Raw genomic sequence first — 18094 nt, 5'->3', positions numbered from 1 at the left:
AACTTGGACATAAGAGTAATCAAGTATCACTGAATATCCTGTGCAAGTTTCAGGTCACATGATCAAGGTCAAAGGTCATGTGAGATCAATGAACTTTGGTCGCATTGGGGGTATTTGTTGAATTACCTTCCTATCTCTGTAAGTGTATTGGTCTAATTCATAAAACGTGGAATAAGAGTAACCAAGTATCACTGAACATCTTGTGTGAGTTATAGTAGTTTTCAAAGTCAGCACTGCTGCTATGTTGAATCGCGTGATGCAGGTGAGACGGCCAGAGGCATTCCACTTGTTTATTTCTTTCATTCCAATATTTGATACCAGTTGCATCTATAGGAAGAAATGGAATGTACCAATACATATACCATGGTGGTAGATAGTTGTATGATTCATACTAATTTCATACTTACATGTATTTGTATCTGAATTAACAATATTTTTTTTTAAAGGATGCAGATCTGGATCTTTTATGATTGATTTGTTTAATCTTCATTTTTTCCATTGTAGTTTTTTTTCTAACATTGTTATTAATCAAACATTTGAATGAGTACATTTCTAAATAATGAACAGAATTTTAATCACAAGTTTTTATGTATATTTGTATTTATTACTTTTTCAAAGCCTATTTTTGTTTTATAGAATATCCCTAAATTTAATTATGCAATGTACATTTGAAAAAATAAACCAAATTAGTTCACTGGTTCAGCATAAAACAATTCTTTATTTACCTTTAGGCATTTCAAAACTAGTGCACTTTTTTAAATATTATTTACCTTTTATTTTATTCCATATCCTCTTGTTCTTCACAAATGTTTTATATTTACATACTTATGATGTAGTAATAAAAAACAATCTCTCAGGTTTTTTTTATTATCAAATTCATACATGCTTTTTAAATTAAATTTTCTTGCAATAAAATGACTTGTACAAGTAATATTTGTGAGTACTCAAAGATTTCCCAATGTTACTATTTTCTGATGTGGAAAAGTATTATTCTCGATGTATGCATACTAGATAGTATGAAGTTGAACTTGGTTTAGTGCGTTTGAAAGGCCAGTCTTAAGATAAGCCCCACCTGTGTTACAACATTTGTGAAAAGTGTCAGTATCACTGTAATTTATGAAAATATGATGCATTTATTTAAATATGATGCATTTATTTAAATATGATGCATTTATTTAAATATGATGCATTTATTTATGTTGTTCAGGTATCCTTCCAAACTCCAGCCCAAGGTCAGGGTCATCAGACCAACTCTCCTTACGGGGCCGTCCGAGAGTTGGACGAGAAAGAACGCTGGTCCGAGAGGGCCACCATAGTCACCAAGCAGGATCATGAGGATTACATGATCATCGCTGCTGAGATCATCAACGATATCATCCTCAATCTACCTGTTGGGTAAGAAGCCATTTTGATTTCCTTCAATATGCTTTTGTTCTAAAAAAAAACTATCTGATCTAACGAAAATGCTTCAAAATTAAAAAAGTTCACTGATTTTGTTTCCTGTATCACATGTCAGCGGCATGATTTTATTTTCTATTATGTAATATTTAATTCAAGCAAATATATGACTTTTACTTGTTTAAGTTATATGAAGATCTATGTGGACAAAATGTTTTAAAAGTCATTAGAAATAAGTTGATAATAGTAAATCTGGTAAATAGCAAGAAGTCAGTTACTAGGTATTATAACAAATTAAACAGCATAGAATCCATGATGATGAATCATACAAGGAATGTCTTACGAATGTTAAAATCATCTTGAACTCTCAATTCTCATCGCAAATACACCTGTGAGGAGCATCATTGGCTTGAGTAGTTGAAACCACCTTTTAGGGATACTGAATATCCACTCCCTATTACGTTGTGAACACATCTATTTTCAAACACTTTGGAATGTCGGTGATAAATTGGGTCTTTTGTTATGCCAACTACAATTACCATTTAAGGTGACTTTTGTTTAGTAGATTTCTGTAGAAATAATGCTATCAGAACAAAAGGAAAGGATTAGCTAGTAGAGATTAGCAATGAGTTTCCCCTTTATAGTCAGTATTCTACAGTAGAAAGCAGTCCATCTAAGGAGTGAGTGTTACTGATGGAAAACCCATGACCCTACAAAATGACTTGCTGTTTAAGTCCAGCCTCCCTTTATTTTGGCAAAAGGTATATATCCATCACAGAGACAGTGTGTGAAAATGGTAGAGACATCCAAAAATGTTGTGGGTGCATTTCCTGGCTTGGTTACTACAAAATGCCTTTTATCTTCAGATGTGTCTTCTCACCCAGCTGTATGTACTTGTGAAGAGATATTGGACAACATGGTCAATACCTGGGTAACATTCACCAGCTTTTTGTTCAGTATTCAGTCCATATTGTGAAGACCATCACTCAGTAGATCTACTATGTAATATTCTTTTTAAAGAAATGTTGTTTGAACTTTTATTGGGTTTTAGAAAGAATAGAAAGTGTTTCTTTATTTCTTCTAATCAAGGTATTTATTCTATTGTCTTCCTTGATAATGTGATGCATGTCAATATTCTTTTAAATTGATTACTGAATATTTTATTTTTTATTTTTGTTTTTGTTTCAATTTCAGTAGTTATTATTTTATTTTATTTCATTGTTTTATTGGACGATGGGAATTAGACAATGACATGAGTAACCGAAACTCTCTCTTATTTAATCTACAGCGAAGTCTCCACAGTTCCTGATCCAGAAACCCCTGTTGTTTCATCTCCTGAGGTCAACCAGCCGGACCAGGACTCTGCTCCCAGTACCAAAGACCAATCACCTCCTAGAGAGAGTAACGAAGAAGCACCCCCTATAGAGGGTGGGGTCACCATGGAGGATGACGTTAGCGCCCCTGCCCCTCCAGAGCCGGCTAGTAAGAACATCTATCAGCTGAGCGAGGAGGACATTGCTAACATGAACCCATTCCAGAGTAAGTTATGAGATGCGTGTGTGGATGAGTAAATCTCCTGTTGGTACATGTATGGTAAGGTCCCCTACAGTGAGTCCCCTTGTCTGTGCACACGCGTCTCTGCGCGATTCTAGTAAAAGAAGATCCGTGATGATCAGGAACTTTACATATGCAATACATAGAAAGATATTCATTAGAAAATTTGACTCAAAAAATGGTGGAAAAATAATGAATTTCCAACATTTCATGTGACGACCTCAAAATGCAGCCTTTGTCATCAAAATCCCTGAAATCGTAAGTAAAGTGAATGGGTGCCCAGACATGGGGCACCATTTTTTTGTTCCATCTGAAAATGACTGGCTGAGGTTTTTTACAAGAAAATTATTTCTTTCGAATTTTTATGAGACCTTTTAGCACACTTAAGAATATAAGGAACATTGTCAATTGAATTTTTTTGTGAAATAAAAGAAATTCATGTTTAATAAAAAATGCTTAGGTGCACAGACATAGCCCCCCCCCCCCTTCATATATCACACAATCCTTGTTATGTTACATAAAATCAAAATTGTCCAGTAAACATGCGACCATCTGTACCAGTTTTTCAATTATCAAAGACCATGGTAGTTATTGTAATTGCAAAATTACCATTATCAAGGCCTCATTTTTACAATCTTCTAAGCTAATTGAAATGAGATCCTTTGTCTTCAATGGTTGAGGATCATAGTTGCTATGGTAACTGTCATTGAATGCCAAATGGTAACAACCCTTATTCAAATGGGGACCTTTGTCCATTTTCATTAAGCTTTCTATCATTTTAATACACATTACAGAATATTTGCATAAGGTGAACTGACCATTAGCTAATCAAATGCTACCATATAAAGTTTTTTGTCATTTGTAAATTTGTTAATGTAATATTTTTTCAAGGAAAATTCTCTACAGTGGTCTATGTTTGAATTCTTATCAATTTCCATGAAAGCAGAATTAACATGATAATTTATACTGGCAGTTGATTTCCAAGTTTTGTGTTTTATTTTGTTATTCATTTCACTTCATATTCCTGAGTCTTTTCCACCCTTCTCATTTATGATTATTTTAAATAATCCCGTTGTCTCATCACATAATCTTTACATTCCCATATTCACAAAGGATCTAGAGCTTTTTTTGAGCAAAAAATATCCGGAGGTGAGCTGCTATCATTACGTTGAAAAGATGTTTCCCTGGATTTTGTCAGTTAACTTTTCTCGTTGAATTTGTAGATAACTTGCTTCCTTCCATCCGGGGTCAATACCCAAGTGGCCTGTTGGAGAACGTTTTGCCATCAAACACAACTTGATTTTCAACCAATAAAAATGATCCTAGTTTGATATTCTTGATCTGTGTTCAAATGCAAATCTTTCTGCAACTTGCCTCTGGGTCCTGAAGGCTGTAGTGTAACTAAGAGGTTAGCAATTGATTGTAGGGCTGATTTTATGCTTGATTACATTGATCATTATGTGCAGTCAGTCTTACAAGTCAACAGTATGATCAATTGCTAATCTCTGTGTTACGGCCCCCCCCCCCCCCCACTAGACAGACAAATGGGTGCCAATGTGGTATCAAGACATGTGGTAAAAGAAGAAGATTCTAAACAGATTTTTCTGACCCTCTTTCTGAGAAAGTTAGTATGCAGGCACGACTGCCCAGTATATGTCTTATTACGGTCATGTTCACCTGTTCCCAACTAGCACTGCTAAGAAAAGTGATTAATAGTTGACCAACAAAATATTATGATACATTAAGCATGTAAGGTATTTGGTGAATATTGGTATTCAGTTGATTAAGCATTTTTACCTGAATATTGAATTCTACAAGCAAAATTGGAAACGGTATAGCATGGAGGAAATATTAATAGCAATTTGTATTAAGGTGCATGTGGATCTAAAAGCTTCAGGGTAAAATATGCTATACATGTAGCTACAAGAGAAATAAAAATAATCTAAAAGAAAAACCCAAGGTGTTTTTTTAAAGGAAATTTGGGATTATTTCCTTTACACAAAAAAGAAAAAGAAAAAAGAAGTACCACTACAAAATGCTGACCAACATCTAAGAATGGAATGAATAGTTCATTTATTTATTTTATTTTTTTAAAATTTATTTTATTTCCAGGCAAAAGACATCAAGAATAAATACAAGAAGAAGAAATTACCACTGACTAGTGCCTGAGGATGACTAAAAGAAAAACTAGTTTCTGTTATGAAGCTCTCCTCACTAGTCCGGTTTTACAAATATACTGCATTCTAAATGCAAAAAGATGCCAAAGTGACCCTTTTTCTAATTAGCTACCCAGTGAAAATGGTGTTTGGCAATCTCTTTCCTGGTGGTTCCATATTACATTTTATTTTTTTTCTTTCAACCTCTAATTTACCCCCAAGCCTGCATGAATCAATCCATCCATTTACCATATCTATTAATCAAAGAACTAATTTAGATATTATTGGGTGTTGAAAAAAATGTGCATTTCTTTTCCTTTGTCTTGCTAATAAGGAATACTTTTAAGTCCATTAAAAAAGCATCGTCCCAAATTTGAAATTTTGTTAACTATTTACTGTAATTTTAACATAGAATATAGAAATAATGAAATTGTACATGGATGTTTGTAGAGATATCCATTAATAATATGTTTCTTTCATTGAATATGTTTTTGTGGTATTGTAGTACATGATGTTTTAATGTTTTTTTTTGTAATAAAGATGATTAGTTTGAAAATATACCACTGATTTTATTACATTTCCCAGGATATAAAAGAAATGCCCAAGATAGAGAAAAAATATTTTTTTTCAGAGCTCTTTCAGTTTTTTTCTGTTCTTCTCCATGTAATCTTTCTTTTCAAAGACTGATTTCAAATTCCCAATTTTTTCCCCAGCTATTCCAAGTTTGCCAAAACTCATTCTCAAATGGCCATTAATCACAGTAGAAGCAAATCTGGTAAAGTTTAATCGGCTAAACCTCACCACTGATCCCTTTTCTAGGTACCAACAAGATGCAGAATTCTCCACCCATTACGAAGAAACCAATGGCTGACAACCAATATTCTGCTGACTTTGATAACATCAAGGATCCCTTCGGTACATCGAGTAAAGTGGCCAATACACCGGAGACTGTCACCAGGTAATATGCATTTCATTTAATTATTGTAATTTCAAAGGAGAATGAAACCTGTGAAACAAGTTGAATTGTATTTTTTTAAATCAAAAGAGATTAATTAGAGTCGAGGGAAAATGAATAACAATGTAATAAGAAAGTTATAAATTAGCAGTTAAATGTCTAATGCTATGGCAATTTTATTTGAGAAAGATGTATGATGTCACGCATGAACAATTTGTCAGTTGGTCATTTTGTAATATTGTGATAGAATTTCTGTAATTCAATTCTTTCATTTCTTTCATGGTGTCATTTATTTGTTCAGAACAGTAATGTATACATGGCTTGTTTTTCATGTCTTTGAAGTACCAAATTTTTTGTCATATCCCCTCAAGAGAACCTGTATTGGCACCATCATGGAGCCTGTGCCATGATATGATACTGATAGTGATTCTCTTGATAAAAATGTCATTTCTCTATTGAAAAATGCAATGAAGACGGTTCTTACAGACAAACATTGACACGACTTCACTTTCAGGTCACCTAAGAAGAAGTCTCCCAAGACCAAATCCCCCACCAGGGAACCTGAAGCGGATCCCATGCCTCCCGCCACCAACGACGTCGGTGACGATGCTGAGAAAGATGGTCATAGTCCTCCGTCCCCCAAGGACATCCTGTTGCAATCCCCTCAGATGAACGGCGCGGCTGATCTTGATGAGGAGGATGACTCGAGGCACGAGTACAACGGTGTCCAGCTGCTGTCAACGGGTGATGGTGACAGCGGGGTTGCTAGTGCAGAGGAGAGGCAACCTGATGAAGTTATGCCTTCATTTGATGCTCAAGGTAGGTATCATAGTCACTTTGACCTAAAGCACGTCAGGGGCCCCATAACACAAAGGTTAGCGATTAATTGCTAAAATAGTGCTACGGGGCCCTAGAATAGTTTACTGTTAAACTCCATACGTTGCAAGATTTCCAAACTGAATGTAGGTACACTTCAGACTTTTCAAATACAAAGGACTGATGTAGCTTATTAAAAACTAGAGAGATGTGTGGTATACTATGCATGCCTCTACAAAAAATTTTTTGTCACTTGCCCTGTCGGGCAAGTGATAAAAGAATTTGCTTGCCCTCTAGAAAAAAACTGCTTGCCCAATTTGTTTTATAATTTTTTTATTATGATGGCAATACTCTTATTTTTAAAGGTCATACAAAATAACAATTGAGAATCTTGTACAGTATACAAATAGCGAATAGGCATGAGTGCGATGGTGCGAGATTTCGCATGAGGTGAAAGAAAGTTGCTCTATTCAACGAGGCGTTAGCCGAGTTGAATAGAGCGTTTCTTTCTTTCACCGAATGCGAAATCTCGCACCATTGCACGAATAAGAATATTCGCTATTTGTGTTGTACAACGCCTCGGAATCTACCGAAAATATGAAAAAAGAAGAGTTTTTCCCTCCAGTTATCTATGAAAAAGGAGCAAAAATATTGAAAGCGAAAAGCAAAATCCCACAAGCTGGGCCCACAAGCGCACATGATCTTGGACAGCATTGCGCATTTAGCCAGCGGGTTTTACGCGCATTGTCATCTTATTCAATGAAATCGCATTGTGACGTCACCTCCTAAAGCCGTACGTGCAATGGTACATTTTGGATGGTACGTCTTGTGTGCAACGGTACGAATGTGTGACATTCAGCCTCCCATTTGATCGCGTACAACAAGCTAAGTAGGCGTTGTACAATATAAAATAACACATATTTAAAAGGATATTTTCATCAACGTAGGCCTGAGTCATTACATTTATTTTGAATAAACTTTTTGCTATTTTATGGGCGTTTAAGGTTTTAAAAAAAAACCTTTACCAAAAGCTGCTAAAATTTGCATCTTAAAATCCATGAAATGGTTATCTGTTTGCCATATTTCCTTAGAATTGTTTTCATTTACTATAAAGAAAGCTAGTGAAAAATGTTCACCTCTTTATTGACTGAAAAAATTGTTTTATGATGTAAAAAAAAAATCATCAAAAGTGGAGTGGCTAAAATTTCACATTTTGTATCTTAAAATCCATGAAATGGTCATTTATTTTTTTCCATATTTCCTTGAATTTTTTTAAAAATTAGTTGGAAACCATCAAGAAAATTAAGAATATTCACCTCTCTCTTGTCTTTTCTTCATAATTTTATGATGTTGCACTCAGTCAATATTTCTTTTTATTGTAGTCCCACATGAAGACTTTCATGTTTTTTTTTCATGGATGCAACATTAACAGAAAACGATTGTTTGATCGTTTTGATCTTTTTACACTTGGTCAACACCATTAAAGTCTACATGTGGGACCACAATAATAAACAGAGTCAAGAAAGAGAGTCAAGATTTAGCCGAATATTCTTCATTTTTCGGTAGTTTCCAATTAAATCAAACCAATTTCAAGGTAACATGGAAAATAGATGGCCATTTCATGGACTTTTGCAAAATGTGAAATTTTAGCCACTTTTTTTGGGGGGGGATTTGCATCGGCAAATTACACAAGATAGTAGCGCATTCGCAGTCATTGCACACATTGAACGTAAGATGTGGTGGCACGGTTTTTCTAACGCAGTACCTGGCAATAAGTTGTAGGTATTTGGCGCTGATTTTATATCATTTTCCACTGTTTGTTTTACGTAATATGAGAGATAGTGGTAATTATCCAAAAGATATTGAAATTTAGAGAGTCTACTTATGTTTTATTTCCAAAAAAACACTTGCCTTGGGCAAGCTGGTTTGTCGCGCCCTGCTATGTATGGGTTATACATATTATGAAGTAAGAGGAGTGATCTTTATTAGAGCATGATCGGTTCATCACGGACGGACATTTGATAGATTTTGAAAGTTTTGAAGGCTTGTAACAAATTAGGAATAAGATGAACAAGGTTCCTTTGTGTTTTATAGTGAAGGGTAGGACATAGTATGCTGAATGATTAAAAAAGTTTGTTGCCATGGTTACCTACAAACACAGGTATCCACTAAATGTGCCATATCACGGACGGACAAGATAGAAATGTGGTTTTTAGAATTTTTGTACATTTTTATTGTTTCTATCTAAACAGCTTTACATGGACCAATTATTGTTAATGCACCTAACACTCGGGTATGTTAGCTTCTATGTTCAGCATATTGAATTCTTAACCAATATCAAACTTCCGAGAGAATTGCAAATATTTTCCATCACGGACGGATATCATGGACGGACATCACGGACGGACACAATTAAAATACAATGGAAGTACTCTGTAAAAAGTTCTTAGTACTTTTTTGGTAAACAAATGCAATTGTTTTGATGATTTGTACATATTTTAATAATATTAAACAGTATTAGTTGCACAATCAAGTTGCTACAACTTCAATCAAGTTGCTGCAACTTGATTTAAGATGTAGCAACTTGATTTCTATGCTAGACGCACAGTATAATCTAGACATACGATTGCTCTTAACACATTTCTTGTCAAAATCGAACGTAAAGAATAAGTGATGTACATGTATAACAAAAAAAAAAAAACGTAAAAAGCCATTGATATGCAGGCAGAAAGGAGCAAATTCACATGACAGTCCTTTTACTTTTAGAAGATGTTAGTATTCATAGAGAATTAGCAAGTGAAAAGACTTTAAATGAAAAATTGACATCCTGGTTCTTCCCGCATACATTTTTTACATAGTTTTTGTGGCTCAACTTAACCCAGACGATGGCACAACTTACCCCACAGATGGGGCAAGTTGAGCAATTTGACATCCTTTTTTTCAAAGGTCACAATGACATTCAGCGTGGGGGTAGAAAGTTATATATAGGTGAAAAATATTTCCCAAGAATCAAATTTAAAGGTAAGGTACTTATTTCTACAATATTACTAGTCATATCAATTCTAACGTGCAAAATGCAAAAAGTGTCACAACTTACCCCGCCTTCCCCTATTGTCTTTTTAAAGTGTAGAATACAAGTAGGGTTCAAAATCAACAGCTAGTTGATTATTGATCATGTTGATACAAGTATTTTTATGATCATGATGATTTTAGGCATTAATTTTCCAAGAGCAAAGATGTTTTTTAAGGTCCAAAAACTAAATCTAAAAGATTAACAGGTCACTGATCCTTATGCTTGTTTGTTGGATCAACACTTGTCAGGGGCTCTCTTTAAATCCATCTTTTGCATTAAAGCGGAGACACCCCATAACATCAACAGCCCTCATGTATTTAGGCCCTGACCGAATCCAAAATTGAAATTGATATTCAAATCCAAAGCTTAACTTCTAAACACTGCAGTGCAAGCTTTATGCATTTTCACAGTTTACCAGATAAGCGATTTGCTTAAAATTAGCTCCAAAATGGACTTCGAAAAAAGGTATTCATGTAATTTTCACAAACCTATCTTCTGTTAGAAGCATTGTGAATCCATAAGTTTGTACATGGAAAAATTGATTTTTCTGCTTATCAGATTATGCATTGCATTCTACTTCTTCTCCATCACTTTCTGCAAGCTTGAATTGATGAAATCTACAGCTTTGGACGTGTTCTTGCCATACTTTGTTTCCCGCTTTTTTGGCATATACATGTACATGTAGCTTTTCAACTCTATCTGCATTCCAATAATGCTTAACAATTTTCCTGACAACAATATAGCCCCAATAACGGCCAAACAAAGATATCACAAAAAATTGTGAAGAGTTGTAGGCTTATTCCATTTGAGTTCTGAATAATTCTCAGAGCCATTTTTCACTGCAATTAGAAGCTAAAATTAAACTCATAATCTGCTCAGCAAAGTTTCTCATTTGCATATGAATCTTTCCACAAGTATTTCACTATTCCGTCCATGATGAAATTAATGTCCGTCCGTGATCATTTTTGATTGATTTATTGTATGCATAAAATGTATGGATTTTAGCTATGTTCAAATAAAATGATGAACAGTGTCCAGTGAAATACTTCTACACACTTTTATTTCTGTTTCTATTCTGATAAAGAATAAAAAGCTGAATCCATAGACATTATCCTAATAAAAATGATCACGGACGGACATTAATTTCATCACGGACGGACGGAAATGTTAACATCTACAAGGAAAGTTTACTTCCATATTTTTTTCCTACTAATTTATGTTTGATGATAGATTAATGTTCAGAGTGCAAGACCATTAAAAAAAATTGGAGTAACTTTGAAAACAATAAAACTAGAGTGAAATGAATTTGAGTGAATTAACTTTGTCCGTCCGTGATCAAATTAATGTCCGTCCGTGATCATTTTTGACTGAGTTTATGATATGGATAAAATGTATGGATTTTAGCCATGTTCAAATAAAATAATGTACAGTGTTTAGAGAGATACCTCTAAACCTTTTTATTTTTTATTTCTACTCTAATAAAGAATAAAAAAACTTTTCATCTTTTTTTCCATCACGGACGGAAATTTCAAAATGGAAATGTTAACACCTACCAAAAAAAATTAGTTCCCAATATTTTTTTTCTACTATATTATGTCTGATAATAGAGAAATGTTCAGAGTGCAAGAACATCCAAACCAAATTAGAGTAACTTTAAAAACAATAAAACTAGAGTGAATTTAATTTGAGTAGAAATGTCCGTCCGTGATGAGAGGTAGCAGCACCCCCATGAATAAAATGGACTATTCCGGTACTATCGGAATCATCAATCTTCATGAAACTTAGTTTTTTGAAACCTGAGATATCAAAGATCATTTTAAAAGCAAATTTGATAAAAGTACCTTAAAAAATTTTTTTCACCTCAATGCGAACCCTTAACCGATCATGCTCATTAGGGAAATGTGCCAAGGACTATTCTCCTGATATTAAGATGTAATCATTCTTATTTGTCTTCATTAACAGGTGGAATCCCTGATGTGATTGGTGATGATGAATTCAGACCAGCTGATGAAGGTAACTTACTCATTCTTACTTTCAACAACTATGTAACTTACAATAACCACCAATTCTGATGATTCGATTTGAATCTGCATGCCATGAATCAATTACCTGTGAGTGGGCATTGATGGTTGCTGTGGAGGGATCGTCCATTTTTGGAATGACCGATAACATATTTTTATTTTTAGTTAACTCAGAATTGACATTGGAAAATATGATTTACATTTCTTAGCCCGGTGCTTTTAAAAATGATATTAACAGTTTGTAATTTGTTCATTGTGATATAAATTTGTTCATTTTCACACATGGAGAAGTTTACATTTTTGATTAAATCGGATTTATGTGAAAACATCAATGTCAATAGAATAATACACTTCAGTGTAGTCCTTGAAATGGTTATTGCCCCTCATCTTACCGATATATTCAAAGCTTGTTTGATGATTTACCAAATGCTAAAATCCATCATTCTTCATTTCTATACATCATATAAAACACATGCTAATTGGTCATTTTCATTTCTGTTTCAATCCACTTTTCTTTTCTCATGCACATTTATCATCTTAATCTCCATCTCACGCATGCGGCTACTAACTAATCACCTCCGTCAACTAAATGGATTGACTTTATTCATATTTCTTCCTTCACACCTTTCTTTTAATTGAAACATTTTAAAGGTAAATGCTAGTTTTGGTAACGATATCAAAATGAGTTCGTACAGAATCCAATGAAATGACCACCAAAGTGTCTGTTTGTATAAATAAAATGCATGTGCCAAAGAATTCTGGAAGAAATTGTGTAATTGCTGAGAAATCAGCAAATAAGCACAGGAATCGGGTAGGGCGTCGGGCCCGACGCCCTAAGCAATAATTATACATTGTCCCACGTGCGCTTATCTGTGTTGGGGATCTTCGGCGTGAACATTTTTCAGCGTAGATTTCAAGATTTCACAAAGTTCAGTTAATGTAACAGTACCAGATCTAGATCCTCGATGATATACTGACAATTAAGCCTTGTTTTACAGACTTTCTCATGAAATCAGTGTTTACTGCAACTACTGGAATTTCTCTTTAATTTGTCATAATTTTTCCTTAATTTCTCCTATTTCTACATTGTTCTGTATGATTTGTATCATTCTAATAAAATACATGTTATGAATCTATAAATCAATCACTTTTCTATCCTCCTGTCTTGTAATTGCATTGGCACTTAATTGTGCCTGTCTCTTATTTCCTCCTACGTCATTGAGTCTTTAATACTCTTGGAATTTCACTCTTTAAAAAATATCTTTCAAACATGAGTTATCTGTACATTTGCTCACTCATTCATTTGTTTAATCATTTATTCAATCATTCAATCAACTAATTTTAATGACATAATCCATGTTGATACTCATCGATCATCCCTACCCCCCCCTTCCCGCCATACCTATTCATCTCCCATATTGACATACCCCCATCACATTGGACTAACACCCACTATGACCTTTGACCCCAAATACCTCCGATGCATAGCCTCTGAAGAAGGAGGAGGAGGGGGCGGTCATGGTGGACTCACTCGAGACATGAGCTTTGAAGAGATGGAGTTCAGGTTAGCTGAGGAAGGTACGAAACACTGGTTGGCCAAAAAACGATTGATTGAAATGCACTCAATTAAAGATATATGTGTGACATGTTTCTGTGTGATTTGCTGACATCTGCACGAAACATCCATAGCATGAGATGTTCTTGGTGTTCAAATCCTTTCAAATGCACAATTTCTATGGGATTCGATCATAGTCCTGTTCCAAATGAGGTAGAAGTGGTTATGGTTGATTGTATTTGTCATAGAGCTATTGAAAGTATTTTTTTTCTTCAAGAATTGATATTAATTTCAGATGCAAAACAAAGAGCAATTAGAATAGAAATAAACTTGTGTTTTAGACAATTGAATTGATTTAATTAGTTAGTGTACTATGGTACACTTTGTGACCCTAGGAATCAACTGACCAAGTAGCAGGTTGAGAAAAGGAGTGAGGGAAAAAGATTTAGATCAGGGATGAAAATTTGATAAAGAATAAAGATAGCTTAGAGAAAGAAAAAGGAAATCATTGGCAAGATGCAGTGAGATAGGAGGCCTATATTTCAAAGGATGGGTTATGGTGTGATGTAACATTGTTTTAAGATTTAATGAGAGAAAAATCTCATGAATTCATACAAAATTGCTCTATTAAGAAGATTTATTATATTAATAGTGGAATTACTGTAAAATCTTGAATGTGATTTATTTCAAGTTTTCAATAATTATTTGCTTTAAACAAGCATGACCTGGTTCATTTCCTATGTCAAATAAAACAGAAATGTTGGCTCATGCATGATTGTGATTATATGGGTGCAGGTTTTTTTTAATCAAATAGTACTTAGTTACGAGTTACAGATCATTTGCAATATGAGATTAATAGGAAGGAATAGTATATTTCTGTTTGTGTATATGTTTTGTACATAAATATAGCACTTCAATAGCTGTAATATGTACATAGATAATCATCCAAGTGTGAATTTCATTACATTACCTATTTTAGAGCTGACTGAATGAGGAACAAAGAAGATTCTATACCATTTCAGTTGTAAATAAAGAATGCTAATACATGTAAAGTTGTTTTGCCTTCATGATTTCATATGTTTTCCATCCATGGTTATACTGCTTATAGCTGTCAATCATGGATATGGCAGATTCTTAGATATTCCAAATCCTCGCATGCGAGCAGCCATTGCACGTAAAGGTATTGCATGAATAATTACTAGTGTGTTGATGGGTTTAACTTTGTCTTGGCATGGTTGTTTAGTGCTGTGTAATGTCAGTATTGAATATTGATGTATATGAATATTGATGTATATGAATATTGATGTATATGAATATTAATGTATATGAATGGGATAATCAAAAGCAGACATTATTTTGCATTTATTGAGAAATTACATTTTGATATGTCAACTTGGTCATGGTATGATTATTTAGTGCAGTGTCAAACTGTTTGTATTGAATATGACGTATAAAATACAGCACTTTTCTATCAAAATATCTTTCTTTGAGAAATTTGCATTTTAAGGTTTAATTTTATCATGGCTTGATTGTTTAGTGCAGTGTCACAATTTTTGCATTAAATATAATCTGTATAAAAAAAAAAAAGATAGGCACCTGTGTCAAATAACATTTGTGAGAAATTGACCATCTAATTAACAATTGTTTATAGAGAATTTGCACAGTCATTCCTTTTCCATTTCCCATATTCCCAAATTTACAATAGAAATTGACTATTAAATGAAAGTGTGAGATCACTGAGCTCTTGTTTTTTAACTAAGAGCTCAAAAACAAGCATTTCAGTTACAAGTGCTTAGTTTTACTGGATTTTCTGTACTACTTGAATTAATTCTAATGTGTGAGCACTCTGTTATTCATCAAATTGCATCAATTTCTCCTTTATAAAATCACTATTAAAATTTAAATGGTTTTATGAAGTGATGTGATTTGAATATATTTGGGGATATTCTAAATAAATTTAGCAGATTATCTAAGTCAGATTTTTAAAGTGAAAATAGCTATCCACAAAAATATTTGTTGGGTACTCGTATCGATCATATTAAATTCAGAAATTCATTTTTTTTTTACTGATTCCGTTATTCCTGATTTATTTTGCTATTTTTTCTAAACCCATTTACACCCAATAGAGGAGTTTTTGGTGTGTACTTCAGGCATACAAGGTAGTATTTTATGTTACAAAAAATTGTAATTATACAATTTAATGTCATCATTGAAGTCAGGTAAGGACAAATATGTCCATGGATGTACCTTACTACTGTGTGAATATAAGTGTATGCTTTTAAACCCAAACTCTAACAATTGTCATGAATATTTTTCAATATTGTGGAATCTCTGCATCTGTTATAAATTCCCAAGGACATTGACCTGATTCTAAAAACTGCACTGTATTCATGAGTAGGCATTCTTGTTTACACTCACAATCATTCATAATATCACACACACACACTTTTCAGACTCTCATTTAATTGTATACTCTTGAAGGTCTTATATATAGAAATTTATAAAATTCAATTAAGAGATGGAAAATACATGATTTCATGAGAAGAACCCAAAATATACAGAAAATCAAGGTTGATTTGTACACATGTATACTATTACTTTATGATTGTTGTTGGGCGAAAGAAATAAAAAAAAAAACCTATGCTTACTGGAAATAAAGGGAAAATATGAAGTTTTGGGAATAGAATTCAATCTCAGGCAAAATGTTCAAATTACTACCAGAGGTGAAAGAAATGACACTGCGAATATGGGACCATTTTGAACTTGATGTTGCTGTTTAGCAGTTGGTCAGGATTATACTCAGCCACCCTCATTTTTTAACCCAAAGCTGTTAAAAAAATACTCTATTTTGATTCCCCCTCCCCATTAAAATACTCTGTAGTTTTACCCATTCTTAAATTGGTTTTCCATTTTTTACTTTCAGTTTCATGTATGAGTGGTTGCACATGAAACTAGAAATAGTCTTGTATTAAGACCATTCATGCAGATATTAAATACTACCAATACAAAATTCTTCTATAAAGTAGTCTTTTTTCCAGATATCCAATTTTTGTGTATTTAGCAATCATTCATGATCAAGCTGTTATTACATGTATATTTATATAGCCCGGTTTGCAGACGTTCATGTGTACTCACTGTTGATATCCAGATACTAACATGGTACTCCATACCACATGCAGATAGTCTAGTGTACAGTCCTTGTGTTGCTATCCCTTAAAAAACGAACACGTACTCTGCGAGCTTGGACAAAAATCTACATGACATGTAGACTACATACTTTTTAAATTGGGATGTTATACTGTTCATCTAACTTATTACATAACACCTATCATTAATCAGTAGAAGAATTTCTTTATCTTTTGGCCTTCCATACAGTTAAGTTTTACAGCCCCTTATCAATGAATGAGTGGTACCTGCATTATTTATTCTGTCTAGCAGGCGTTCATTCAAGTGTTCTCCACTCATGTTTCAAAGTCCATTTCATGCTGTATACTATCTTCATATTTCCTTGTTTCCTGTCATAACAATATTGGAATACCCAGAAAGAGGTGTATGCTGTGCATGAAATAGGAAAGCAAAATTGATTTATTTTGCAGATCATATAGACTGAACTCACTGAAGGAGTGGTCGTGTGGAAGGCTTTGATAAATCGTATCAAGGAGTTTTCTGTGGAATAATCTGGATTAATGTCGAGCTCCTTGTCATGAAATAGAACTTCATCACAATGTTTAAATATTATTTGGCCGTTTTGTGTAATGTATTAGTGACTGCTGCGGTTTTCTGCAAGAATGTAGTTTGTTGGCTTTGTAAGTAAAGAAAATACACTGGTGTATTGTATCATGTTGAGAAAATGATTAACCCATTCAATCCTATGCTTGGTCTACAGTCTATTTAAAACATTATACTGAAATCAAATGGGTTAGCATCTAAATGTCATACATCATATTATGTATACCCCAAATTTAATTTCAGATTTCCGTCGAATTCGTTATTTATGATTTCCTCACTGTAATATAATTATCTAGTCATGGAAATTAGGACTTTAAACATTTTATCTTTAAAAAAACTACAGAACACATTAACGTTTATCAACTATGCATGCTGCTAAGTATGGCTCTTGAAAACTGCTCACTCCTACTGCATAGTGGTCATAACAAAATAGATTTATAGAGTTTACTTACTGTACGTTTATCAAATGATCTTTGAGAGAGATTACAATCTATTCAATATCAGCATGTGTTTTGAAACCTCAAAGATATTCAATTATTGGTGACTTGAATGCTGTTATGACCCAAACTGAATTAGGGTAAAGATCCTTTTGTAAGCTATTGTGAATTCAATAGTAAATGACTTGGGATCACAGCAGGTAGATCATTCTCGCACAAATAATTGGAAATATTCCGACATCGACCCAAGTAATACCTGGTTACTTCAAAACAATGATAATTATTTTCAGAATTCCAACATTATCATGTATGACACAAAAAACCTATGAACTCCATATAATTTAATTATGGGGGCAACCAAAAACATCACAAAGGAAATAAATTATATAGATGTCTGAAC

General features: G+C 33.6%; 1 protein-coding gene across 5 annotated transcripts in view; it reads left to right on the top strand.

The window, feature by feature from the left end:
• Window positions 1-18094, top strand: part of LOC121424732 (transforming acidic coiled-coil-containing protein 3-like) — a 54347-nt gene that overhangs the window by 25873 nt on the left and 10380 nt on the right. For 4 of the 5 annotated variants that reach the window (XM_041620487.1, XM_041620489.1, XM_041620488.1 and 1 more), the window contains 6 exons: window positions 1208-1395; window positions 2687-2937; window positions 5928-6066; window positions 6578-6882; window positions 11915-11965; window positions 13462-13551. In XM_041620487.1, the coding sequence (XP_041476421.1) occupies window positions 1208-1395; window positions 2687-2937; window positions 5928-6066; window positions 6578-6882; window positions 11915-11965; window positions 13462-13551 (1024 nt within the window). The remainder of the gene's footprint in view (window positions 1-1207; window positions 1396-2686; window positions 2938-5927; window positions 6067-6577; window positions 6883-11914; window positions 11966-13461; window positions 13552-18094) is intronic. The other variant, XM_041620486.1, reaches the window with a different exon arrangement.

The sequence above is a fragment of the Lytechinus variegatus genome, chromosome 12 (genome assembly GCF_018143015.1).
Source record: "Lytechinus variegatus isolate NC3 chromosome 12, Lvar_3.0, whole genome shotgun sequence".
Lineage (NCBI taxonomy): Eukaryota > Metazoa > Echinodermata > Echinoidea > Temnopleuroida > Toxopneustidae > Lytechinus > Lytechinus variegatus.
The sequence above is the reverse complement of the archived record's forward strand: the minus strand, read 5'-3'. Positions and strand labels throughout refer to the sequence as shown.